The 26,985-nt window shown below is 39.6% G+C and overlaps 1 protein-coding gene across 2 annotated transcripts in view; it reads left to right on the top strand.

Moving 5' to 3' along the window:
* The window catches only part of LOC140206278 (phospholipid phosphatase-related protein type 4-like), a 77,881-nt gene that overhangs the window by 29,685 nt on the left and 21,211 nt on the right, over positions 1 to 26,985 (top strand). For both annotated transcript variants that reach the window (XM_072274606.1, XM_072274607.1), the window contains exons 2-3: positions 10,120 to 10,305; positions 21,342 to 21,471. In XM_072274606.1, the coding sequence (XP_072130707.1) occupies positions 10,120 to 10,305; positions 21,342 to 21,471 (316 nt within the window). The remainder of the gene's footprint in view (positions 1 to 10,119; positions 10,306 to 21,341; positions 21,472 to 26,985) is intronic.

Consider the following 26,985-nt stretch of genomic DNA (forward strand, 5'->3'; position numbering starts at 1 on the left):
TTCTTTGCAAGGAGAACCTTAAGTCTGTCAATGTGCTTATCATAGAAGGCTGTGAAGATGAAATCACTGAATATATTTAAGGAAATAATTTTCCAGAAACTAAGCTATCCAGGGAAATGGGGGAAGAGAGAGAGGGTAAATGCTCTGAGACATAGGATTAACTAGGATTGTATTGAATGACAGAGCAGACTTGAAAGACTTAATGACCATCCCTGCTCCTATTTCTGCACATTCTTATGTTATGATTGGTGAAGTGTATTACAAAATCACAACAATCTCTTTGGCTGGTGCTGTGGGTCGTATATGCTGAAAGAAGTGGTAGTAAGCCTCTATGGTATCTTGCTTGAACACAATGCTGCTATATTACTGCATTGGAAGACTATTTTGTATCCGGACATTCAGAATAGGATTTGACTTCACCAACTTCACAATCAGAGGCAGAAATGTAGTGATATAAATCACAATTCACAGCCAAAAGAAGCTCTGGAAGCAGGCATTCTTTTCCTTTCAACTTACAGTATGAAATTTACAATAGGGCAATGTAGAGAAGCCTCAACGATGCTAGTAAGAACATTTTTTTAAAATTTCTATCCTTCCATTAGATTGCAATAAACAATAGATGGTGAATTTTGCTGTGTTGTCTACAAAACCAAGTTATTCAATTAGCTTTACAAAATATAATTTCCTAGTTTACTTAATTCCTATTGTGACCATTTAATTAAACATTTCTAAACCATACACTAATTACATCAGAAGGGATTAAGAGTTTAATGCAAACAGCATTACAGAGTTTTCATATTCATCTATCACAGCAATACAAGCTTGCTCAAATAGAATAAGATCAAAATTGGTTTTAAAACATTTTTTTTGGCCTGGTGATCGGACCAGAGGGTAATGGACTAAGGGTGTTTCTCTGATTAGAAATCTGTGAAAACTGATCAGTGCTGGGACCATCTAGGGGGTCTGATGAGCAAGTTTTCAGATGACGTTAAAGTTCGTGGAGCCATAGGTGATAAAGAAGGTTTTCTAAGGGTAGCATGGGACATAGATTAGCTGTAAAGTTGGGCGGACAGGTGGCAGATGGAAGTTCATCGAAAAAAGTGTGAGTTAATACATTTTGTGAAGTCAAATTCAGGTAGTACCTACGGAATAAGTGGCATGGACCTCAGGAATTTTTATGTATAGAGATACTTCTGGGAGTAAGTACTTAGCTCCCTGAAAGTTGTACCATTTTTTAAAGAAAAGGAGCCTTTGTATACTGGATGGCATCCGTTAAGTCTCGTGAGACCATGGATCCGTGCCTGGAAAGTCTTGCTTCAGTCTCTCCAGGGCGCAGGTCTGGGCAAGGTTGTATGGAAGATGGGCAGTTGCCCAAGCAGCAAGTCTCCGCTCACCACATCACCGATGTTGCCTAAGTGAAGGGCAAGGGCCGATACAGCTTGGCACCAGTGTCGTCGCAGGAGATGCCAGAGCAAGGCTGAAAGCAACGTCGGACTGTCTTAGGGACTCCAGCTCCGGATTTGACCTCAGGATTTACTCCCAAAGCCTTTCTCATGAGTGGGCACGGCCGCAAGGCAGTGGAGGTTTGAAATCTGAGTTTTCCCTCTCTTAGATGGACTGCTTTCCCAGGCTGACGAGCTCCATCTACCCGAAGCACTGGTTTTAAGGCGCCAGGATCTGCCTTCGCCCCTTCTCCTGTCAGTAGAAACAGTTCCACTGGGCTCAGAGGCTAAGCCACACGAGAAGGCCAGGAGTTGGACTTGGTTGTCAGGGGCTATTTGAGGTGCATGCTGTGAGGAGCACTTTTAGGTAGTGGGAGCTTGTCCCCACTACTACCCATCGGCTAGACAACCTCGGAACCTACATAGACTGAGTCATTAAGTATGGGAATGGGAATCAGAATCAGAATCAGGTTTATTATCACCGGCATGGGATGTGAAATTTGTTAACTTAGCAGCAGCAGTTCAATGCCACACATAATCTAGCAGAGAGAGAGAAAAATAAAACATAATAATAGATAAACAAGTAAATCAATTACATGTGTTTGATAGATTTTTTAAAATGTGCAAAAACAGAAATACTATATTTAAAAAAAAGGGAGGTAATGTCCAAAGCTTCAATGTCATATTGCAGTGGTACAAAAACATTGATTAGACAACACTTAAAGTATTATGTACAGTTCGAGTCACCACTCAACAGGAGAGATGTGGTGGAAATAGAATGCAGAAGAAGCTGGATTGGCTGGGTTGATCCTTACTGGCAGAAGGCTGAAGGATCACGTTAAAAAAGTTTATAAAATTATGGAGGGGATAAATTGGATGGAAAGTCAGAATCTTTATCCCAGGGCAGGAGAGTCTAGAACTGATGACACAAGTTTAAGGTAAGCAGAAAAATTTAAAGGAAAGCGGAGGGGTAGATTGTTCCACGCTGAGAATATTGACTACTTGGAACAAACAGTCAGAGGAGGTGTTGGAGGCTTGTACAATCAAAGCATTTGAAATCCATTTTGGACAGATGCTTGGGCAAGAGAAGAGAGATACAGGTCTAACGCAGGCAAATAGGATTAGTGTTGATAGGCATCATGGTCAGCATGGATGAGGTGACCTGTTCACGTGCTACATTTTTTATGATTACATATAAGATTTATCAGGGACTGAACAATTCTCACAGAGGCTAACTAGTTTGTGCACTTTATTTCTCAACTCTTGAAAACACTGTTTTGCATTGTAAGTATTAACCTAAGCAGGCAAAGCTTGAGAGATGCATACAACATTCTGGAAGAACTCAGCAGGTCAGGCAGAATCTCTGGAGGAGAATAAACAGACAATGTTTCAGGCTGAAACCCTTCATCAGCGGTGGAAAGGAAGTGGAAAGAAGGTGAATAAGAATATGGGTTGAGGGGAAGAATTACGGCTGGCAGGTGATAGGAGAAACCAGGTGGGGGTGGGATGGCAAGATTAAGTAAGAGGCTGGGAGGGGATGTGTGGAAGAGGTGAGGAGCTGTGGAGGAATCTGATAAGAGAGGACAGTGAACCATGGAAAAAAAAGGAAAGGGAGGTAGGGTACCAGGGGGAGGTGATGAGCAGGTAACAAGAAGAAAATGGATGAGAGAGTAAGCATAATGGTTAATGGAAAAAGAGAGGAGGAGGAGAGGGGAGAGATTACCAGAAGTTTGAGGAATAGATGCGCATACCATCAGGTTGGAGGCTAGTGGCTCTCTGGACAGAATATGACGTTTTGCTCTTCCAACCTAAGTGTAACTCCTTTGTGGCAGTAGGGGAGGTTATGGACCAACATGTCAGAATGGGAAGTCGAATTGAAAGGGGTGCCCACTGGGAAATCCCATCTTTCGTGGCAGACGGTGTGAAGGTGATTGACTAAACCATCCCCTAATCTATGTTGGGTCTCACCAATGTAGAGGAAGCTCTGAGATTAGTCTTGACATTTTTGATACATATGTTGTCAGAATTTTTGCCTTCAGTTACTGTCAATGTGAATTTTCCAGCAGCTTCTGTGCTATTTTCATTTGAAATCAAAATTGATAAAAAAAAAATCTGTCAGGAAAGAAGGAGTATAACTGAGGAATATTAGCAGAAGTACGTGTTTTGCAGCTTGTGTTAGGTGCTTGTGTTAAGTTGCACCATGGCAACTGTGGGCAATGGAAACAGCAGAAAGTCCTTGGCATGCATGGTTGCTAAGGGAACTGATCAGTCAATCAAAATTCTTTCCAGGTGGGCTGAGGGATTTCATCCTCAGTTCAGTCGCCTTCAGGATGACAGTTTCTTTCCTCCCACAGATGCTGCAGATCCGCTATGTTCCTTAATCACTCGGTTTGTTGCTCTAGCTTGCAAAAATAGTTAGGTTGTAAAATAGTGTCATTCAACAGCATTGTAGCTTAGCACTTAGCATAATGTTATTACAGTACCAGTGACCCAGGTTCAATTCTTCCACTACCTCTAAGCTGTTTGTACATTCTCCCCCATGACCATGTGGGTTTCCTCCGGGTGCTCTGGTTTCCTCCCATATTCCAATGACATACAATAGGGTCTTTTAAGAGACTTTTGGATAGGTACATGGAGTGCTATGGGTAAACCTAGTAATTTCTAAGGTAGGGACATGTTCGGCACAACTTTGTGGGCCGAAGGGCCTGTATTGTGCTGTAGGTTTTCTATGTATGTTTCTATAGGTTAATAGGGACCATTTACACTAATCCAATAATAATTTTATTCTATTCTTCTCACATTCCCATCAACACAATGCTGGTCTCTTACAAAAACTGTTAAACTTTAGATCATAAAGATAAATGAAATGAGTAAACTAATATATGTTTGTATTCGTACAAATGGCCTTATGAAGAGCAGTGGAATGTTGTAAAAGGATGTAGGGATTGAAAGGAAAAGTGAATTCAAATCAGAGATTGAACTTGATTCTGAAAAATGACATTGCACGCTCAGGAGAATGAATGGGCTATTCTGCTTTTCTTTCTTATATCCTTAAAGAAACTGGGAGTTGAGTTAAGCTCCTACAAGCAGGCTTTGGCATTGCATTCTATGTTGTTTGCAGACCTGCAATTTGAGAATGACCAGTGCCTATTAAACAAAAGCACCAATTGTGATACGCCAAAATTGCCAGCCCTTAGTTGATCCCCCAAGTCCTCCTCTCAAACATTTGAGAGTCGGTGCCTAAACTCATAACCATGTCCCATATGCTAGTCAGGCAACAACCTGGCATATCTATACCTGTAAGATGGTATCTAATGCACAGAATGCCAGGTTCCTTCATCAAAATTCTTGGCGACCTCTTGGCTCACTGGCAGAGCAGACTGACCTGCAGTGGTAGCATAGTAGGATACAGGGAGGAACAAATAAGAATGTCTGCTTTTGACATCAGTGACAACTCTTGTCTACCCTTGACAACATTCAATCAAGTATTTTATCTAGAGTGAAACTGAAGCCAATGGCCATCAGCAGGGAAGCAGTCAAGTTGTTGAAATTATAACTTGAAGAAAGAAAATGGTTGCGGTTGATAAAGTCAATCATTCTAGCCCCAGGACATCACTGTAAGAGTACCGTAAGGTAGTGCCTTAAGCCCAAACCTCTTTAGTTGCTTTATCAACAACATTCCTTCCATCACAACGTGAGGAATGGGGATGTCGGCTGATGGTTACTCAATGTTCAATTCTATTTGCAATTCCTTGATAAATGATACACCTAACTTTAACGTTCATTGACATCGCCATTTCTTCATACACAACCATCAATCACCCTGGCAGGGGCTGACAATTATTTTTATGCCACGGATCAATACCATCAAGGAAGGGGTTTGTGGACCCAAGGGTGGGAACGCATGGACCAGATACTCAGATGAACCAGCTGTATAAAAGAAGGTCAGAGCCTGGACATGCTTTAGTGAGTAACTCACCTCGTGACGTCACAAGGCCTTTCCACATAAGTCGGCAATGTGATGGATGATCTAGCTCCTTCAAACTCTCCACTCTTCATTTATGATTTATTCACCAACAAGAAGCTTCACTCCACCGTGGACAATGTAGTCTGCTTGAATGTCACCCAATCTACCAGTTTACACTTCTATTCTCTCCACTGTTAGTCCACCAGTGCTGCAGTGTGTGATATTTACAAAATGCAGTGCAGTTGCTTACCCAGGATGTCCTCCCAGCATCTCCCAACTCCAGCCTCTATGACCAAGAAAGCCATAGGCAGGAGGTACATGGGAGCACCATCACCTACAAGTTCCTCTCCAAGTCACATATTATAACAACTAGGAAATATATTGCTGACCCTTCTTTATCACTGGGCCAAAAGCCTGAAACTTCTTACCCAACCGCATTGTGGGGGAACCACTAAATACAAGGATTGAAGTTGCTTAAGAAGGCCACTTACCACCTCTTTGTCAAGGCTGATTTAGGAAATGTAATAAAAGCCAGGCTTGCTAATGATGCCCAAATCAAAAAAATAAATTAAAAATAGCTCTCCTCTTGAAAAAAACTTATCCTTTTGGATTCCTCACCATGACACTGCAGAACATTTCCCCTGAACTCCAAGATTGCTCCAGTCTACACCCCAACACTATCCCTGAAACGTTTCCATCCCATGAAGCATAGCAAGTAATGTGCTGTCCTCCACTTGTGGGGTACTGTTTCTGTGCTGATTTTAATTACCCCACACCAAAGCTGTCCCCACCCACCATTTCTGTCTGCCTAACTGAGGTCTCTTTCTGTAGATCAGTTTTAAATATCGTTTGTTAGCATGCCTTGTGTTAGTTTAGTACATTTGAATCCAGCATCCTGGAACAAACTAACAGGAACTCTGCAGATGCTGGAAATTCAAGCAACACACATCAAAGTTGCTGGTGAATGCAGCAGGCCAGGCAGCATCTGTAGGAAGAGGTGCAGTCGACGTTTCAGGCCGAGACCCTTCGTCAGGACGAAGGGTCTCAGCCTGAAACGTCGACTGCACTTCTTCCTACAGATGCTGCCTGGCCTGCTGCGTTCACCAGCAACTTTGATGTGTGCTCCTGGAACAAACTGTTGGAGATTGATTTTACTTATCTGCACTGTATACATTTCTAATTACTTCTCGTAATGTTTACAATGTAAGTACATGCTGATATTTATCTATGTGCATTCTACTCCATATTTATCCTTTAACATCTAACCTTATTAGCTTTTTAATGTATACTGTATATAATTCTTTTCATATATAATTCTTTATAATTATTAAATGTCATTTTGTTTTGTTGCATGTCACGCCCTGACTAGCATACCGCAACAAAATCCTAACAGAGTGGATTCCAGTTAATTGGGACAGCTGCTTATTTGGGACAAATAAACAACAAAAACTAATCGACAAAATTGACAGGATTTCACTTGTTTATTTAGGCCACCATGTCACTGATAGTTGGCAATAAATAAGCAGTAAGAGAATTCAAACTCTTGCTCACTGCGGTTTCCAAGTACTCAAGTTTAGAGATGCCAGAAATGACCGGGAGTAAAAATGAAACAATTTCACTACTTCAATACATTAGGAACTATGAAGAATTTGAAATATGGATAATCATCTTGAGTTTTACAATGAACATAAAGATTTGGAGGATGGAATTGTTGATAGCATTGTATGAAGGCAGTCCATTATCTGTATTAGGTGTCTGTGCAATTTTGTTCTTTTACAGTCAATCAAAAGAAAATGGCAGCATATGTTTGTCAAGAACTGTTACAAATCAATACACAGTTTTATAGTGCTGTAGTATTTTTGTAGTGTTGTTATTTGTTCTGTATTACATTTGAATACTGTACGTATTTGAAAAATGATCTAGTGCCTTCCCAGCATGTATGATGAATAAATTCTTCTTAGGCTTCCAGCCGGGTACAATTATCAATTATAACCAATATTTCGATGACCAACTCTGCCATCTTCATCAGGGACTGTGCATATTTAGTTGCTCAGTTTTTTTTTCATACCTTTTTAACTATTTCCATGAAACTTTTGCTAATTGGGGTAGCCGCCTAATTGGGCCAAAATGTGTCCTGATGTGTCTCAGTTAACTGGAATCCACTGTACATTTAAAGGTATATGCCGAATAAATTTGCCCTTGATCATTGATTTGAATTTTTTTTCACCAAACAGACCTGCAATATTTTCTGATTGGGTGAATTTTCTTCGCAGAGCACAAGTATTACTGATGTTGACAAGTATATTCTAATTATATGATATACCCACACTTTTCAAGCTAAATCAATCACTTCCTTGGACCTGTACAGCCAAATGCCATTACTCAGTATGGGAGCTGCAAATCTATAACTGAAAATGCCTTTTACCCTTACAGAGTAAGCATGGGTGGTCAGCACTGCATTCAATCTTTCTTGACAGTATTATTGACTTGGTGTCCTCACTGCAGAAGTAAATATGCCTTTCAATTGGCTGCTGTCCTCAGTTTTGTCTTTATTATCTGCAGGCTACGGTTTGACTATCAGAGTGAACAAGGTCCATTTTGCTGCTGGCTGAACAGGAGAAAGAAAACTGATCAGTTCTGATAGAATTCTGCATAGCTGTTATGAGAAGGAGCAAAATACATTTCTAGATGACTTGGTGATTCATATCCTTTGATTTTCTCACTGTATCCAGCATAACAGACTACATTGTCAACTATGTGAGCGAAAAATACATCATCATAATTCCCAAAATTCCTGTGGGTCTTTGCCTTAATTTCATTGTGGATAACAGGAGAGGAACTTCAATGTTGAACAACAAAGCTAACATACTCTGCATTGACTGATAGCTATTGAAGATAATTTGAGAGTTGGTTGTCTTTTTTATGTCTCAAGTTCTGATAAATAAATAAATAAATGGAAAAAGACAGAAATATTCAGGTTGGTATTTCAGGTCAATAATCTCCCAACAAAAGTGGTAAAAAATTAAAGACAGAGTATTCATAAGGGGTAGGGAAAGGCCTTTCTTGATCCATCTAGAAAAATGCAAAACTATGTACAGATTCATCCCATAATATTTAGGATGTGTTCATGTACCTCTCCCAGAGTCAGTAAGTTGGTGAATAACCCCCAGGATTATGGTGGAGAAAGATTAAAAATGCAAAGATAATGGTGAAAAAGGGAAGAAACATATAAAAAGTAAGTTTTAATGCCTGTGAAACCCCTGAACATTGTAATAACTGGAAGTAGGAACAACATGCCTTTGTGTCTTGAAAAACCTGAGAGGGAAGAAAAATAACTTGTCAGTGTGTTTCTCACTTAGGATTCATTAACTTGTCTCCAAAATACAAGGAGTAAGACTGATAGAAACACATTCTTTGAAGGCTAATGATTTGCTTATTGCACCTTGTCTGGGCATTTGGCAATATGAAAAATTATGTGACTCTCTTCCTCTGAGGGAAATTAAAATCACCAGGTTGAAATTAGCTTCCCTGCTTATGGCGTTAATGAAATACGGAGGTGGTCATGATGCTGACAAAGAAAAAGACTTCATTACGGATGCAATTGTTCTGTTGTTCCATAAATGAGTTTAGTATTGCTGCTGGTGACTGATGTGGAGCTTCCCTGACAACTCCTGTTGTTAGCTTGTTAGATTTGTTTTCAATGGAAAACTACTGAAAAACCTTGAAACATTAATATTGCATATTTTATTCTCTTTTGCTGGATTTTGAAATTTTCAAACCTAGGATGCTTAAAAAAGTCTCAAACTAACTAATAAAAATATTTGGCATAGAATTTTTTAAATCAGCCTACAAAGCACTCTTAATGCTAGATCAGTAATTGCGTTTAGTTTCAGATTTACAGAATTAATGCACACAAGTTAGCCAATCAGCCCATCCTATTGATTATTTACTAACTGCTTAGATAGATCTGTCCTGACTTTTGATGCATTCTGTGCTTTACTTTCGAATACTTCAGCAGCTTAACTGCGTCAGTGACTCAACATGTGCCCTGTAAAATGTTCCACTTTCCATAATCCTGAGAGTCGAAAAAAATTCTTCAAACTTCTCCATCAAAAAGGTCTCAACATTTTAATAATTATGACTTCCCTCTGCTAGATTTATTTAAGAAAATCTATGCTTCTTTTCCATAGTGTAACTATTTTGCTGACAATGACATAGCTTGTTTAACATGATCATTGCTGGTAAAACAAAAATCAAAAGGTTGACTCCTACAATGGATCACTAAAGTTATTAAGAGTTTGACAAAATAAATGATACTAGTCTGTGGTTTCAAATTGCAGCATTCTTGTTTTGTTTTTGATGCTTCCTCCATATATTTGATAATTATATTTCTTAAAGTGTATCACAATCATTCAAATATATTAGTACCTTTCAATATACAGAGTAGTCTATCATATTCTGAGATCATCTTAAGTTATTAATATAAAATACAACTTAGTATTTATACACTATGTCTTGGCACATTATGATATATTTATTAAATGCTTTATCCCTGATAGGTCCTGATGGTGGTAAATAACTGAATGTTAATACATGTAACAAATGAAAGCTAAATTATTTAGTTTGTAGTGTTTCAATAGCTTTATTTTGTTTTCCAGAGTAAGTTGCTTGCTTATATACTTGGTACCTTTTCTCATTTCTTTTCCTCAGCTGCCGATACTGGCCTCCTCAATTGTCAGTCTATATTTCCTGGAGCTCACAGATGTCTTCAAACCCGTTCGCTCAGGCTTCAACTGCCATGACAGGACACTCAGCATGCCGTATATTGAACCCTCTCAGGAAATCATCCCCTTTCTCATGTTGCTTAGCTTGGCATTTGCTGGACCTGCAGCCATGGTTCGTATGATATGAGTTCTTAAGAAATGCATTTTTCATTTTGAACATGATATTTAATATAAGATAAATTTATAGAGCTCTTCCCAACTCCCTTTCTATTTAATTGTTCATTAAGATAGTCTTTGAGATTGCTTCCAATTCCCTGTTATTCTGTCAGGTTAACCTTTGGTTTTGCTGTACGTGAGGCAGTGATTTCAGGCATGAGCATTCCAAAGGTTAATTTTTAATTAAAATAATGTTAAATGATTAGTAGAAGCATTATTTTTCTGTGCCTTCTTCAGATGCGGGTGTTAATGTGGGCTTGTACAAGATGTATACTGGTTACATAAATAGATCCTGTTGGTGGGCTGCTGGCATAGCATTATATTTTTCGTGGCATCGGATGTGCAATTACATCTGATTCTTCCAGTAACAGCTTTACATATCCACTTGTACAAGAATTCATTGTTGGCCTGGATACACTATTATTTTTTATAATTCCAAAACATAAAACTAATTGAAATAAAACACGGAGCTGGGAGATGTGTGTGCTTAGTTTTGTTTTTACTTTAAGTGAGGGGAGCACTTCTGATGTGGTGGCATGATGACGTATGCCATTCACATACTTTTACATATAACCTGTAATGAAGTATGTAAACAAAGAATGCCTGATCAAACAATATACTGTATTTACAATATTACTCAAATATTAAGTAACACAAAAACGATTCATACAGTGTCTTCGTCGTTGCAGAATTACAGAGAACAGTTTTTTCATAAAACCATAAGATTTAGGAACAGAATCAGGTCATTCAGCCCATTGGGTCTGCTCTACCATTGAACCATAGCTGATTTATTATCCCTCTCAATCCCATTCTCCTGCCTCCTCCCCATAACCATTGATGTCCTTACTAATCAAGAAACTGTCAACCTCCACTTTAAGTATACCCATTGACTTGACCTTCACAGCTATCTGTGGTAATGAATTCTACAGATTCACCACCCTTCAGCTAAAGAAATTCCTCTTCATCTCTGTTTAAAGCAGGGGTCCCTAACCTGGGGTTCATGGACCCCTTGGTTAATGTTAGAGATCCATGGCATAACTCTTGGTCTGAAGGAACATCCTTCTATCCTGAGGTTATGCACTCTGGCTCTAGACCCCCCCGCTATAGGAGACATCCTCTCCCCATCCACTCTATCTAGGGTCTTTTAATGTTCAGTACGTTTCAATAAGATCCCTCCCTCATTCTTCAAAACTCCATTAAGTGCAGGCCCAGGGTCATCTAATGCTCCTGACACATAAGCTTTTTTTTCCCCCGGAATCATTCTTGTGAGCCTCCTCTGGAACCTCTCTAAAGCCAACATATCCTTTCTTAGATAAAGGGCCCCAAACTGCTTACAGTAAGTGTAGTCTGACTAGTGCCTTATAAAGCCTCATCATTAAATCCTGAGATGTGCAATTTTACCTCATTCTTCCAGAAATGGCTTTCCATATCTTCTTATATAACAATTCCTTGTTGTGCTGGATACACAATTCTTAGGTAACAGAATTACTGATAACTAGTTTTCCACATTCATTTTTTTGAGTCTAGAGCTTTGACTTCCTGACACATTTAATACTGACCCATATTTTACAATTTCTTTATTGGTGCAAAAGGCTATTAGGATCTACATTTGATTGTCCTTTTATCTTCACTGAAGAATTAATGATCACTGTTGAGATTTTCTCTTATGAGTCTGGCATGCTTCATTGTTGGTTTTACATTGGGTCCATTTGCTCAGATACTCCAGGTTAGCAGGGGCGGTTTTCCCAGCAACCAAACTACATATTGAGGGAAGTAATGTATTCACTTCAGATCTAAAAATCACCAGCTAACGCCTGGTTGTCAGGTTTGGAAAAGTTACAAGCAGAGAAGAGCTCATTTTAGTCAGTTCCTACATCGTACTTGAATCCACATCTTAAGAGAATGTCTGCCTTCGAAGAAGATGAAAATACCTGATAAATTGGGATTGTTTTTTCATTTCACATATTAGCTGGGGAAACCATTACTCAATTAGAGAGACAATTGAAACTGAAGACTGTAGCGGTCTGATTTATGTCCAGTTTCTCCCTCCGAAATCTCATCGAGAAATCACAGAATAGAACTAGACCTGGTCAGATTCCTGAAGCATCTGGTGATCTTGAGTTCTCTGTCTTGGAGACCAACATCAGTACATCTTTCAAAAGCCCTTGAAAACTGTCAGGCCCTGATAATGGACCTGGTAGGGCATTGAAAACCTGAGTCAACCAGCTGGCTGGAATGTCCAAAGACATCTTCAATCTCTCACTGATGCAGTCAGAGATTCCCACCTGTTTCAAAAGGGCAACAATCATAGCAGTACCCAAGAAATGCAGGTGAGCTGACTCAAAAAGACTATTCCCCAGTGGCACTCACACCTACTGTGACAAAGTGATTTGAGAGGCTGGTCATGGCTAGAATCAAATCCTGCCCAAGCATGGTCCTGGACCCGCTGGAGTCTGCCTATTGCCACAACGAGTCTACAGTGGACTCAAACTCACTGGTTCTCTACTCAGCTTTGAGTCACCTGAACAATAGCAATACTTATGTCAGGCTGCTGTTATTGACTACCGCTCAGTGGTCCACACAATCATACACTTGATACTAATCAACAAGCTCCAAAAGCTGTACCTCTGTATCTCACTCTGCAACTGATCCTTGACTTCCTCACTGGGAGACCACAGTCCATAGAAATTGGAAATAACATCACCTCCTCACTGACAATCAAGGATGCAAGCATTACCCTCTGCTCTACTCTCCTCACCCACCAATCTGTGACTAGGCACAGCTCAAATGTCATCTGTAAACGAAGATGAGACAATTGTTGTTGGCAGAGTTTCGGATGGACCCGGCAGAGGTGTACAGGAGCGAGATAGATCAACTAGATGAGTGTTTATCACAACACCAACCTTGCACTCAATATCAGTAATACCAAGGAATTGACCATGGAAGGAGAAGTCGAGGGAACACACACTAGTCCTGATTGAGGGATCAGAAATGGAAAGGGTGAGCAGTTTCAAGTTCCTGGGTGTCAACATCTCTGAGGATCTATCCTGGGTTCAAAATAATGATGGAATTACAAAGAAGGCACAGCAGTGGCTATATTTCATTAAGAGTTTGAGGAGATTTGGTATGTCACCAAAGACTTCTGCAAAATTCTGCGGGTGTACCATGGAGAAGTTGTACAGAGGGGCCACTGCGCAGGATCGGAAAAGCAGCAGAAAGCTATAAACTCAGCCAGCTCCATCATGGACACGAGCCTCCCCAGCACTGAGGAGACCTTCAAAGCATGATGCCTCAAAAAAGCAGCATCCATCATTAAAGACCCCCATCAACCAGGACATGCCCTCTTCTCACGGCTACCGTCAAGGAGGAGATGCAGAAGCCTGAAAACACACACTCAATGTTTCAGGAACAGTTTCTTCCCCTCTGCCATCAGATTTCTGAATGGACACTGAACCTTTGGACACTACCTCAGTTTTTGCACTACTTATTTAATTTTTTAATGTATTTCACATTGTAATTTATAGGTTTATTATTATGTATTGCAATGTACTGGTGCTGCAAAATGACAAATTTCATGACACATGCCAGTGATATTAAATCTGATTCTAATTCAAGGAATTTTCTCCTGTCTAGTCATAAAGTGGACCAAGGGGATTTACCACTTTATAGCTTCTTGCCAATTCCAGAATTCCCAGAGACCTTGTAGAAGGTGGGATCTTAGCTTGGCTATTTTAAGTTGGGACTCTGCACTGTAGGAAAGTTTCTTGGATGAGCTGAATTTGAGCTACTTAATGTCATTAGTTTGAAAACCCAGGGAATGAAGGACAATGGGGATCTGGCATTATACACCAGTCATTGAAAGTAGGCATGCAGGTACAGCAGATGGTGAAAAAGGCGAATGGTATGCTGGCACTCATAGCAAGAGGATTCGAGTACAGGAGCAGGGAGGTACTACTGCAGTTGTACAAGGCCTTGGTGAGACCACACCTGGAGTATTGTGTGCAGTTTTGGTCCCCTAATCTGAGGAAAGACATTCTTGCCATAGAGGCAGTACAAAGAAGGTTCACCAGATTGATTCCTGGGATGGCAGGACTTTCATATGATGAAAGACTGGATCAACTAGGCTTATACTCGCTGAAATTTAGAAGATTGAGGGGGGATCTTACTGAAACGTATAAAATCCTAAGGGGATTGGACAGGCTAGATGCAGCAAGATTGTTTCCGATGTTGGGGAAGTCCAGAACAAGGGGTCGCAGTTTAAGGATAAAGGGGAAGCCTCTTAGGACTGAGATGAGGAAAAACTTCTTCACACAGAGAGTGATGAATCTGTGGAATTCTCTGCCACAGGAAACAGTTGAGGCCAGTTCATTGGCTATATTTAAGAGGGAGTTAGATGTGGCCCTTGTGGCTAAAGGGATCAGCGGGTATAGGGAGAAGGCAGGTACAGGGTTCTGAGTTGGATGATCAGCCATGATCATACTGAATGGCGGTGCAGGCTCGAAGGGCCAAATGGCCTACTCCTGCACTTATTTTCTATGTTTCTATGTTTAAGAGGAGATGAGATACGGGGCAAATAGACCGTGATCATATCGAATGTCAGGGCAAACTTATAAATGGCCTGCTCCTGATAAAACTTTCTTATGTTCTTATGCTCCTAAATAAGGTGAGGAGATTAATACTGGGGACTGCAAGTTTGGTATTATAGGTCCAGATGAAAATATCTTTTTTCAGAAAAACATAGCTGGAAATTCTACCATGTATGTTTTGGGTATTGTTGATCATGCATGGAATGTTTGTATCTATAGCTGATTTGATCAGAAAGTCAATAAAATGATCAGCAACTCAGTATACATATGGGACACTTATGAAAATTGTACTTTGGGTTTCAGTATGCACAAGGAGACTTTCGGGCACGTAGCAGTGACATCAGTTAGCCTGCAGTATATAGCTGTGATACTGGCAATGGTGTGAACAGAGGAAAGATCGGATTTCTAGAGCTATGGATCCAGATTTAGATTTATTTATCATATGTATGTTGATACATGCAGTGAAATGTGTCATTTGCATTAACAAACAACACACTCAAGGATGTGCTGCAGGAAGCCTGCAAGTATCACCACTCCTCTACTAACATAACATGCCCACAAGGCTTGGCAGAACAACACAGAATACAACAAAATAGAAAATACACAGCAACAAATCAACAATAGCGAAATAAGGCCCGTTTCTTCTTCCCTCCCTTTGACCCACCCACATACATACATAGCCCTCTAACCCCAGGACAGGCTCACTTCTTCAACCTCCAGCCTCCAATTGATTTGTGGACTCACTCACATGAGGCCCTGACTTCCCCAGCAGACTCACAGAGGTCCACATCCCTAGGCTCTGGCCATCGAGTCTCGACCTCTGGATTTCTGATCGACCTTCAGGCTTCAATCCGGACTCCTGATCGACCTTTGAGCTTTGATCTTCAGTATCAACACAGGACTCACAGACGATGATAAATGAGGATCAGAACTCCAGGCCTTGAATGTCAAACTCACCAATGACTGGACTCTGAAAACCAAGTATTGAATTCCCGTCTCACCCAAGATGGAACATGAAATATTATCCCTGGTCTGCAGCCCAACGCCCAACCACTCCCTCACCACTTGCCTTTGAACACAGAGCAGAGGCTTAGATTCCAACCTGTCCTCTAATTCCCCAGCATTTCTGTTCCTAAGCCCTAACCTGACCCCTAGCTCCCCTATCAGCCCTCAAAACCATGCATCCAAACCTAATAAAGGTCTAAAGGTAAGAAGAGAATCTGTGAGACACAGTGAGAAGAGAATCAGGGAGAGGTTGATGGGCATATGAAAGAGAACCAAGCAATCAACATAGAAAGATACTAAACAGAAAGAAAACTCTATCAAAGATTTTAACAAATCCAATTCACAGAAGTTATGCTTATGGACTGCGTCTTAATATATCAAGTGCCAAAGAGATCTGATTACAATGATGGATTTTGGGAATTCAAAATTCTCCACGCTCTTTACATCAGATACAGAACTGAGCACTTGATGCAGTCCATTGAATTTAATTTAGTGGAAATTAAGATTGTTTACATGGTCACAGACTGAATTATATTGGCTTGGAAAGGGAATTAAATTCACAGCTTGGAAGAGTAATATTTCACTTCCCAGCAAAATCACTGTAGACAAAGTTACTGCAGGCTGTTAGAACTCATTTAAAATGGTTGCTTCTTTACAAATGAAAATGAAGTGAAGCTTTTTAGATATGTTCGAATGCTAAGGGTTTTGATAGCTTTAATGGTTGATAATGTAAGCAGAATTAAGTTTTTTTAATAGCATAATAGACAAATTGATTTTTCAATGGGCAATCAGAAGATATATGGTCTAAAAGCAGTATCACAAAGCACAACATTGTTGTTGCCACGCTATTAATTTTATCAAAGAAAACACAAATCTTTACATGGAACAGCAGCAGCACACTTCCTGATAACAGGGGAGGGTCCTCCAAGCCTGTGACATATGGAGGCCTCCATGCAGGCCAGCAACATGAAGCAGCACACAAGGCATGTCACTCATTCTCTGCATGATAGCCCAACAAACAGGGAGCCTGAGGAGTCCATCATCTGTCAGCAACATCTCCCTGTAAGTGGCTGTCTTAGTGTTCGCAGTCACTCTTCTTGCTTTGAACTCCAGTTGCTGACAATCCTCTGTTGCCCTCCCTCGACAGCCTGTTCCGTGCACTCATAATTTCCATTCACCGCTCTGCTCAACCCTGCAGTTACCTTTTAGCCTGATCAATGAATGGTACAGTACCTAAATCACACTACCAACAACCATCCTCCATCACATTTCTGTGCATTGTCCCACCAGATTCTCTCTGAATCATAGCCAACCTTGCCTCCATCCCCCATTAAGCTTCTGTACTCCTGCTCCCCTGTTTTCTCACTAATCCCCAATTCACTTTCTTGCACCTGTGATGTGCAATCTAAATGATTCCCTACACTAGTTCCACAACGGCACCATCCAGTGATCCTCACATAAAAATGGTGCAGGCCTCCCAAATGGAAGCAAGTTTGAAGACTTTTCCTGCAGCTATACAATTTTAAACCTATTATTTCATAATTGTGATTTTCCTATGTTGAACCTCTGAAAATCTTACACAAGCACAAAAACTGAGGTATCATACACTAATAATGCATGTCCCTCGGTGAGCTACATTCCTCTTTCATTAATTTTAGTTAAAACTCCCAATGCAAGAACTTCAGAAATATTAAATTGGCACTAAAAATCCAGCGAATGGCAGTTCTGTGGACAAAAATGCCTTGTTAATAAGAGAGGTCAGAAAAGAGTAACCAATTCAAATAACCATATGTTGCAACACTGGGTGTGCAGAGGAGTGTCTCTGAACACAGAGCTCATTGAACCTTGAGGTGGATGATTACAGCAGCAGAAGAACATAAACATATACCTAGTTTTCACCTTAGTAGGTAAAGGAGTGTATTACTTAAGACCCAAAAATGTGATGATTACATGGAGCTGATCATTATGAGCCAGCATGTAAGTGTCATCTATATCTCCTGTACACATTTTCTCTTCTATTTATTTTCTATTTCATCATCATTTCATCCTGTGATATCTAGATTTTATTTAAGTCTATAGCTGAGTCTGTGAATCATCACGTAATTTATTTTATACCTCAGAAGGTATGTCATTTGTGCCGAACATTTTGGGTGGGATTTGCATCAGTTCCTAACAAGCTAAAACTAGTTTTGACCTTAAATAATTAATAAATATAAATAATTTTAAAATATCCAGATATTATTAAAACAAGGATGGACTTTGAGTGATGTTGTAGAAAATACTAGTAATTTTAATAGCAAACAGAATCCATATATTTGCAGTGTAATTGATACTCCTTTGACTTCATGGTGAGAATATTCCAATGACCCACACGGTGTAATTTTGACTGCACAAATGGTGCAGATCTAGGGGAAATTCCATACCATGGCAGAAATGTTTATCCTGTAGGCTTTTAGCATTTCCTAGCCAAATTGCATAGGGAAATGCAAAAAAATAGACGACAAGCTTCTTGCACCATCAGACTCTTGCCGAATCTTAATTTCTCTGCTCTGTCCATGCAATAAAATAATAATCCACAAATTGAAATTAACACAAACAGTTAATTATTAATTTCCCTGCATAATTGGGCTGCAATAATATGAAAATAGCTGTCCTTTAATGAAGAAAATTCTTACCCTTTCTCCTGCTTTATTAATTCATCAATAATACAGTAAATTAATCTTTGCTCTGTCACAACAGTATACCTCTGTCCCTATATTTCATACATATATACATATGTATACATATTTATAATCTCTTCCCAACCATTTGTGTTGTTCTAGAGTTCAGAACTTGTTCCAAATTAAGCAACTGTTTTACATTCATTAGGAAAGCATGGTGGTGTTTGGGTGTTTTGGCCTAATGACGTCTGTAGAAGTGATCAGCGAAGTGGAAGCTGGCTAGGTATGCTGTGACCCTTTACAAAGTGCAGAAGCTGGCCTCATAACCCAGGTGCAACCTGTTCCTGTGTTTGAGCCCAGAGCACTTGCTGGCTTTATCTACTCAGTACAATTTCGCACAAACAACATCAAAACAAGTCATTTGATGTTATGGCCAACAATTTCCTTGCATCTGCCTGTGGTACCTAAGGAGATCGCTATCAGCACTCAGATTTTTTTTATAATGCATTGCTCTTATCATTAGAATTCCTGCACCATTTTTCTTTATCATTGTGAGCTACATTCCTCTTTTATTAAACTTTAGTTGATACTCCCAATGCAAGAACATCAGAAATATTAAACTGGCACTAAGCCAACCAGAGTTAGGATCTAAAGCTAAAGCACCAGTTATTTCTGCAGAGCCTTCACATTTAAAACACAAATAATAAGGTTTTAGATGATTTCTGTTGAAAGCTTAAGAGATGCCATTTTACTTGAGTGAAGTTCCAATATATAAATGTTATTGTCCTTTTTAGTATTTAAATTACATGGTGAGTAGATTCATGCATTAACATTTCTTAAAAAGGCAGTTAGTCAACCTTGTGCAGTCAGCCACCTCAGGAATTTTAGCTGTAAATAAGTTAAATAAGTCTCTTTTTCCATGTGTTCCTAACACCGCATTCTGCTATTGATAAGATTATAGTTACTACGATACTAAAGAGTTTAAATTCTGCAGTTTAGTTCATACTAGGCACCGGTTAGTCCATTTTATGCTGAGTGCACTAATTCCATTCAAGTTTCTTCAGAGTTTGAGGAAGTGACCTCTGCATCAAGAGTTCAAAGGCAATACATTCAGAGCCATCATCTGTCAGTCTGACTCCATGCAGCTAATGTCAAAATAAGCATGGGGAGCATATCAAGCAGTCAAAATTATCAGTAGTTTTAGGCTGTAAACATGTCCACACTTATTGTATGAGAGGGGAACCTTGCATTGCTTTTCCCTCAGTAGACAATTGAACTAAATACACTGCTTCTTATCCTAGGAATAATAACTTAAAATGCTTGCTTTCTAGCACAGAGTTACAGAACTTCCAATGGAATAACTTCTTCCTTGAGATATGGATGAGCTTAGTGGATATGGGGATAAAGTTAGAGGATACTGGAACTTTCTGCTATATCTCAAGATGTGTCTTCTGATATTGTCAGGTGTTTTGAAAAGGAACATTAATGAACATTGTGTATGAAAATCTGCTGGTGACGGTATGCAACAGGCAATGACAGTTTATGAAATCAATCTTAATGTTTATACTACACATGAATTATTTGTGTTGCCTCAGGGAGTGACTATGAAGGTACCTTTATTCATCAATTTATGACAAATTGCTTTTTCTCTCCCTACTGCTCCTTCCTTCTACAATTCACATTATTTCCTCTATTACAATGTGCACTTTAACTAACCGCTGGCAAATTTTACAACGTAACATTCTGCAAAATTCTCTTTGGGTTTCTAGAGATACAAATGCCCAATCAGGATCTTCAGTGTAGAATAGAGACCAGAAGCAATCAGCAAATGGTATCTCCACCTGCTAAAACAGATTACTACAGTAGCTGGCAACCTGAAATAAAAAATATAGAAAATGCTGATGATAACACTAAACTTGAAAGCTTTGGATTTCTGTACACCATTTTGGAAACCTAGGCTAAGTTAAATGAGAGGCCCAGATGCAACAGATTTTACTGATAAGTCATTTATATGTGTAGATTCATCTCTTTTAAGAAAGGAAGTGAGTGTCTACTTTTCAGTTTTCATGCTTGCATATATTGAAAAGAGGTGTACTTTTAAGGTAACAGATAGCAAACTGAATGATAAAACTGAAGAATGTAATTTCAATTAAAATCAAGTTTTAACCTTGTAACAGTGCTGGGGTGTTCGGAGGAAGTGTAGATCTTTCATCTCCTCAGGGTTGTTTTGTCATTCAGTAAGATCATGACTACTTTGTGATCTAATTCTGTACACCTGGCTTTTCTTTAAACATCTTTGGTTAAACATAATAAGGGAAAAGCCAGATGTACAATTAACCTGTCATGAATTGCCATTTCTTAGTGGTCAGTAAGTTTTTCTACAGAACAACTATATCTCAAATCAAGGAAGAAGCCTTCTGAACTAAAGAGTGAACAATCAAATAAGGTATTCACATTGAATCAGAAACATCAGTGTAAATGCATACATCGGCAAGTTCATGAACACACCCTTTCTGGCGTTGAGTGGTTGGTCAACACTGTCTGGCATGGTTGCCTGATGAGGTTTTCTAAGGTACTCAACTTTTTGAGAAGAACCAAGGAAAAGAAAAGTGAAACTGAAGTTGAGTAAACTCTTGAAACATTGCTTTGAGAAATTATAGGGAACGTTTCTCAAGGATTTTCAATTGAAGTATGCAATCTGATGACTTGCATAATACATCTAACGATCCTTGTCATTGCAGATTATGATAGGTGAAGGTATTCTTTACTGTTGTCTGACAAAAAGAAGAAATGGAATAGTAACCGAGGCGAACATCAACGCTGGAGGCTGTAACTTCAACTCATTCCTCCGACGTGCCGTCAGATTTGTTGGTGGGTTCAAACACTGGTTACGGCATTTAGGTTCAAGTAGCACTGAATAATATGAAGATAATCTAGAGATATAGAGTTCTGATTGCATTTTTTTGCTGCCAAAAAAAAGAGGTTGATAGGCTTTGTGTTCACCAATTGATTCAATGCAGGAAAGGATCCTCTATATATTCAAACATATTTGGATTTGGCACTAGCTGAGAAATTAGATTCATCTGCACCCCTGTTTCATGTGTAAATTGTGCACAAACCACATCATCATTTCTGGGTGAGATTATACATGTGGGGAATATGATCTGAGCAAATATGTGTGTGATGCACATTGCTGCACATGACATTTTCTGGTATCTATTTTAGTTCACTTTGATGCTATGAATTGTGCACTTACAGATTTACTGCATTCCTGTCATAAGCTTGCAACTGATGTCTTTTGCTTGAATACTAGCGAAACGTCTAGGGGTAGGATTAATAATTAAAGATTTATGTTTTGATATCAATGTCTTGCACACGGCATCTGCTGGTATCTGTTTTTGTTGCTGAGGTAATGGAAGCATCACAAGTTGCCCCTTCATTTTTGGAGCTTTTTTCTACATTCTCCTCAGAGCTACATGCTCTCTTAATGATTCCACTTCAAGTGGTTCTAGATGGAAACTGTACAGGTCCCATCATAGAATACATTTCTGAGTGTAAAATTCCTTTTCCACACCACAAGTCTAAACCCAATAGACTCTGCAGATGCTGGAACTGTAACATACTTTTAACAACAGGAATGCTAACATAAGCAGAATTCTAACATAACTTTTTTCCAACTTCTTGAATATTTGCTGGAGATTTGACTAGGTTTTAGCAGTGCATATTTTATGCACATAAAGAGGGTGAAATCTAATTAGTGGCAGCTATATTTTCAAAGTAATCTACAATCATATATTTAGATGACATTGAGAGAAAGCTGCTATCTCCTGGTAAGTTAGTTTAATACAATTTGATTCATGTTTTACTTTTCAATGGCATCACGGTCTAAGCCAGTTATTCCATTGAGTAGCCACACAGAAGACTTTACCAGCAGGCTGTTTGGTAATGTGGCCCATTCTGTGGGTCTGCCCTCATTTACGTAAATCCAGTGGACAATAACCATCATCTGGTAACATGATGGCTCACTCACAAAATCTTAGGCTCCCCCCTTTGACCCATCTGATACAGACACAGTGTACATGTCCCACGTGCTGCAGGTTTCACCCCCATACTCCTGTTGATGACTTTTCTTCATCCACCATTTATACGTTTGATACACTTTCTCTGGACCCCTCGGCAGATACTTTTTCAAGAGTACAGTGCTTGCTGCCTAACCACAGTCTTGTGAATTCTTGTAGACCATGTGAAAAGTGTTCTACGTTAAAAATCTTGTTGGGCTGACTATTATGTATTTAAATCTGAAAAATGTGCAAGAATGCCCCTGTTCTGTCAAAATAGCAGTATGCACATACAAACTGTAAATTATATACTACTTTTACAACAAGAATAAATTAATTTAAAAAGAATATTGATTAGATTTTATCAAAGGGCATGTGCCTATATCAGTATTATAAGAAAAGATTGGAAATGCAAATGAGAAATTTGGTCCACGGGTTATGTGTGCAGCAGAGTAATGCCAAAATTTCTGGAGGGCTCTTTGGACAGGGGTTAGCACATTGGGCTAGGTCTCTTGAAAGATCAATAACTGTCATGGTTTCCATTCCCTTTAGTTGCCTTGCCAAAGACTCTTCAAGTATCTTGAATGCACTGTGCACCATGTACAGTAGTGAATGTAACTAGTTTTCACTTATGCTTATCAAGTCCATGCGTGTGTGTGTGGTGTGTATGTCCACTCACATTTTCAGATATAATGCTTAAATTTGCATAATGATTTGTGCATGGCGCTCTTAAAGTGCAAATAAAAGCAGAAATCAACATGGTTCTTCCATTAGCATTAATCATTACTCTGCTTCACTGGAAATTAGCATCCATTTCTCTGGAATTGCCACCAAACGTTAACTCTATCTCAGTAACAGCAAACCTCATCTGCTTATTGGAAGCATTGGAAACAATTTTGCTTTTCACCCTTTTCTGGATTTTCAGTTTTAACCAAATCCCTTGATCAAATCTTATGGGTTTCCAATACTATCCTTTCTCTTGATCCTCTTCCCCTTCAGAACGTACAGCTGAGGTATCATTTCCAGTATTATTCAGCCTTTCATTACCTCAGTAGATTAGAGATTCTTTTTGCATGAGAGTGAACAGCAATAATGGATGACCTGAACTCTGTCCTTTCCTGTCCTTTCCAACAGCGATTTTTCTATGGGGGCTAGGAGAAAAAAGATGAAAGATGCCTAATTATTTTATTCTTTGCAGCATAGCGGTACTGTAGGTAATAATGAAACAAATACAAACCTTTTTATGGTGTGTTAATCTGAATTTATACGAGATAATTTTGATTACCTAACGAATGAATGTGAATTTTTGCGCTAAGATTAGGTGATCAAAGGAGTCCGTTACCTATTAGCGCACATTACGTTGGTGGCTTTAATTGCTGTTTACCACCTTTGTATTGTTCCCTACTGAAAGACTCCACCCCTTCCTGGCCTTTCAGCAATCCAGAGGCCTCCCATTATTTCACACCCCATTTGCGTGTTGCCAGTGGAAGAGGCCACTAACTGATACAAATCTGACTTGGATAATAAGCTCTAGAATGAGGAACCAGCAGCATTGTTGTCCAGTGATATCAGAATTTCATTGTTTCAGTGGGGTGCACACTCCCATAGAGCCACAGCTTCCTGACATAAAATGCCATTAAGTACTGGCAGTTACAGCTATGGCTACTGGCAGCATCTCAAACAATCCAGAATGTTAGCTTGGATACAGAATTAGTTCAGGGAGGAAAAACATGGAGTAGAAATAAATGGGTTAGCTTGACACACTTTTGTAGCTGGAGGATTATAGGAAGCAACCCTGGCTTCTCATCATTCACATTAACGGCTTTGGTGAAATGATAAATTCCATGCTTCCACTTTCAATGTGGACAGTTTACTGTAACCACTCAACCTACCAAGCAGCACTTATTTAGAATGTGGGAAGAAACCAAAACACCTGGAGGAAACCCACATGCTGAACTTGAAAACCCTACATGTTCTGACCTACAGACAACGTGGGGATTGAACTCTGACATCCTGAGCCATAGTAGAATTACGCTACTGTAATAGCATTACGCTACTGTGGTGGTCAGATAAAGCAATTCAGCAAGTTGGAAGCTGGAGTAAATTACAGGGAAATGAGAGGTTATTCACTTTTATATAAGATAAGAATTGTTTTTTGTAATAGTGATTTATTTACTGACCATTGAGCAGACTCAATGGGCAAAATGGTCTAATTCTGCTCTTGTGTTGTAAAATGCTGCTGGTGTTTAGGGCAGCAATGAAGGTCCTCCATCTCTGGTGGTGTTCCGGGCTTCCTTCATTATGTCAGTGGGTTCCTCTTGGTCTTTATCACTGTTAGTCATGCAAGTACTGAGTGGAGACTCAGGTATACCATTGTGCTCAGGTGTAGAAGGAAACTTGCTGTTTCCATAACAATTTTGTTTTGTCAGTCAGGGTTGTTAGCCCTGAGCTGAACCCCTGAACCAGGAGGACCAGTGGCCCACTATTAGTCTGACCTCTACCCTTTGACCTGTTTGGCATGGGTGATCCTACCAAGAGCAAAACCATAAAGCCCTGCTCCACCCAACATAGCTCTCTGGGTCATTGAGGCATGCAAGGCTCCAAACACTACTACAAAGTTGTGGTCCTCTTGGGGGTTTTGTAATGGTGAGAAACTATTAATGTCAAAGTGTACAGTGATACCAGCATGCTGCCTTATGAGATGTAGAAAGTAAGCATACAGTATAGCAAAGAATTAAGAAGGGTTTGAAGTGTTGGGTATAGATTCCATCTCCATAACTAAAGATGGATATATACAGTATCTATGTAGGCAGCTCAATTGGCTGAATGGCCTATGGTCCTGTCTTATGGTCCTATATTTGTCTTGAAGTTAGTGCATCATGAATTCAGTAGAATGATTCCAGGTATGAGGGAATTGCCCACAAAGGTGAGTTTAAGGGAGAATCTGTAGTCATTGGAGTTTGGAAGAATGAGAAGAAATTTTAATGTGGGTTAAATGATTGGAATTCTCCATTTCTGAGAGCTGTGAATGCAAAGCTGCTATCAAGTAGTCTTTTGGACTCTAAGGTATTTGTAAAACAAAAAAATCTTAAGCCCATTAGACCATAAGATATTGGAGCAGAATTAGGTCATTTGGCCCATCAAGTCTGCTCCACCATTTCATCATAGGTGATCCAATTTTCCTCTCAGCCCCAATCTCCAGACTCCTGCCTTCTCCATGCATCCCTTCATGTCCTGACCAATCAAGAATCAAGTCTTTATAAATATACATAAAGACTTTGCCTCCACAGCTGCCTGTGGCAAAGAATTCCACAGATTCACCACTCTCTGGCAAAAGAAATTCCTCTTCATCTCCATTCTAAAAGGGCAACCCTCTATCTGAGGCTGTGCCCTCTGGTCTTAGACTGTCCTATCATATTTAACATCCTCTCCACATCCACTATCAAGGCCTTTCACCATTTGATAGGTTTCAATGAGGCCACCCCTCATTCTTCTGAATTCCAGTGAATATAGGCGTACAGCCATCAAATGCTCTTCACATGACAAGCCATTCAATCCTGGAATCATTTTTGTTAACCCCTTTGAACCCTCTCCAGTTTCAGCATATCCTTTCTAAGATAAGGGTCCCAAACCTGCTCACAGTACTCCAAGTGAGGCCTTATGAACGTTTTATAAATTTTCAACATTACATCCTTGCTATTATGTTCTAATCCTATTGAAATGAATGCTAACATTGTATTTGCCTTCCTCACTACAGACTCAACCTGCAAATTGAATTTAGGGAATCCTTCACAAGGACTCCCAAGTCCCTTTGCCCCTCAGATTTTTTTATATTTTCTCTCCATTTAGAAACTAGTCTACACTTTTATTTCTTCTACCAAAGTGCATGACCATACCCATTTCCCAACACTGTATTCCATCTGTAATTTCTCTGCCCATTCTCCTAACTTAAGTCCTTCTGTAGCCTCTCTGCTTCTTAAAAACTACCTTCCCCTCTACCTATCTTCATATCATCTGCAAACTTTACAACAAAGCCATCAATTCCATCATCCAAATCATTGACGTATAAAATAAAAAAGTATTGGTCCCAACACCGATCCCTGTGCAACACTACTAGTCACCAGCAGCCAGTCAGAAAAGGCTCCCTTTATTCCAACTCTTTGCCTCCTGCCAATAAGCCACTGCTTTATCCATGCTAGGATCTTTCCTGTGATACCACGGGATGGTAGATTGATAAGCAGCCTCACGTGTGGCACCATGTCAAAGGTCTTTTGAAAATCCAAGTATGCAACATCAACCAATTCTCCTTTGCCCATCTTGCTTGAAG

This window comes from Mobula birostris, chromosome 12 (assembly GCF_030028105.1).
Source record: "Mobula birostris isolate sMobBir1 chromosome 12, sMobBir1.hap1, whole genome shotgun sequence".
In the NCBI taxonomy this organism is placed as follows: Eukaryota; Metazoa; Chordata; class Chondrichthyes; order Myliobatiformes; family Myliobatidae; genus Mobula; species Mobula birostris.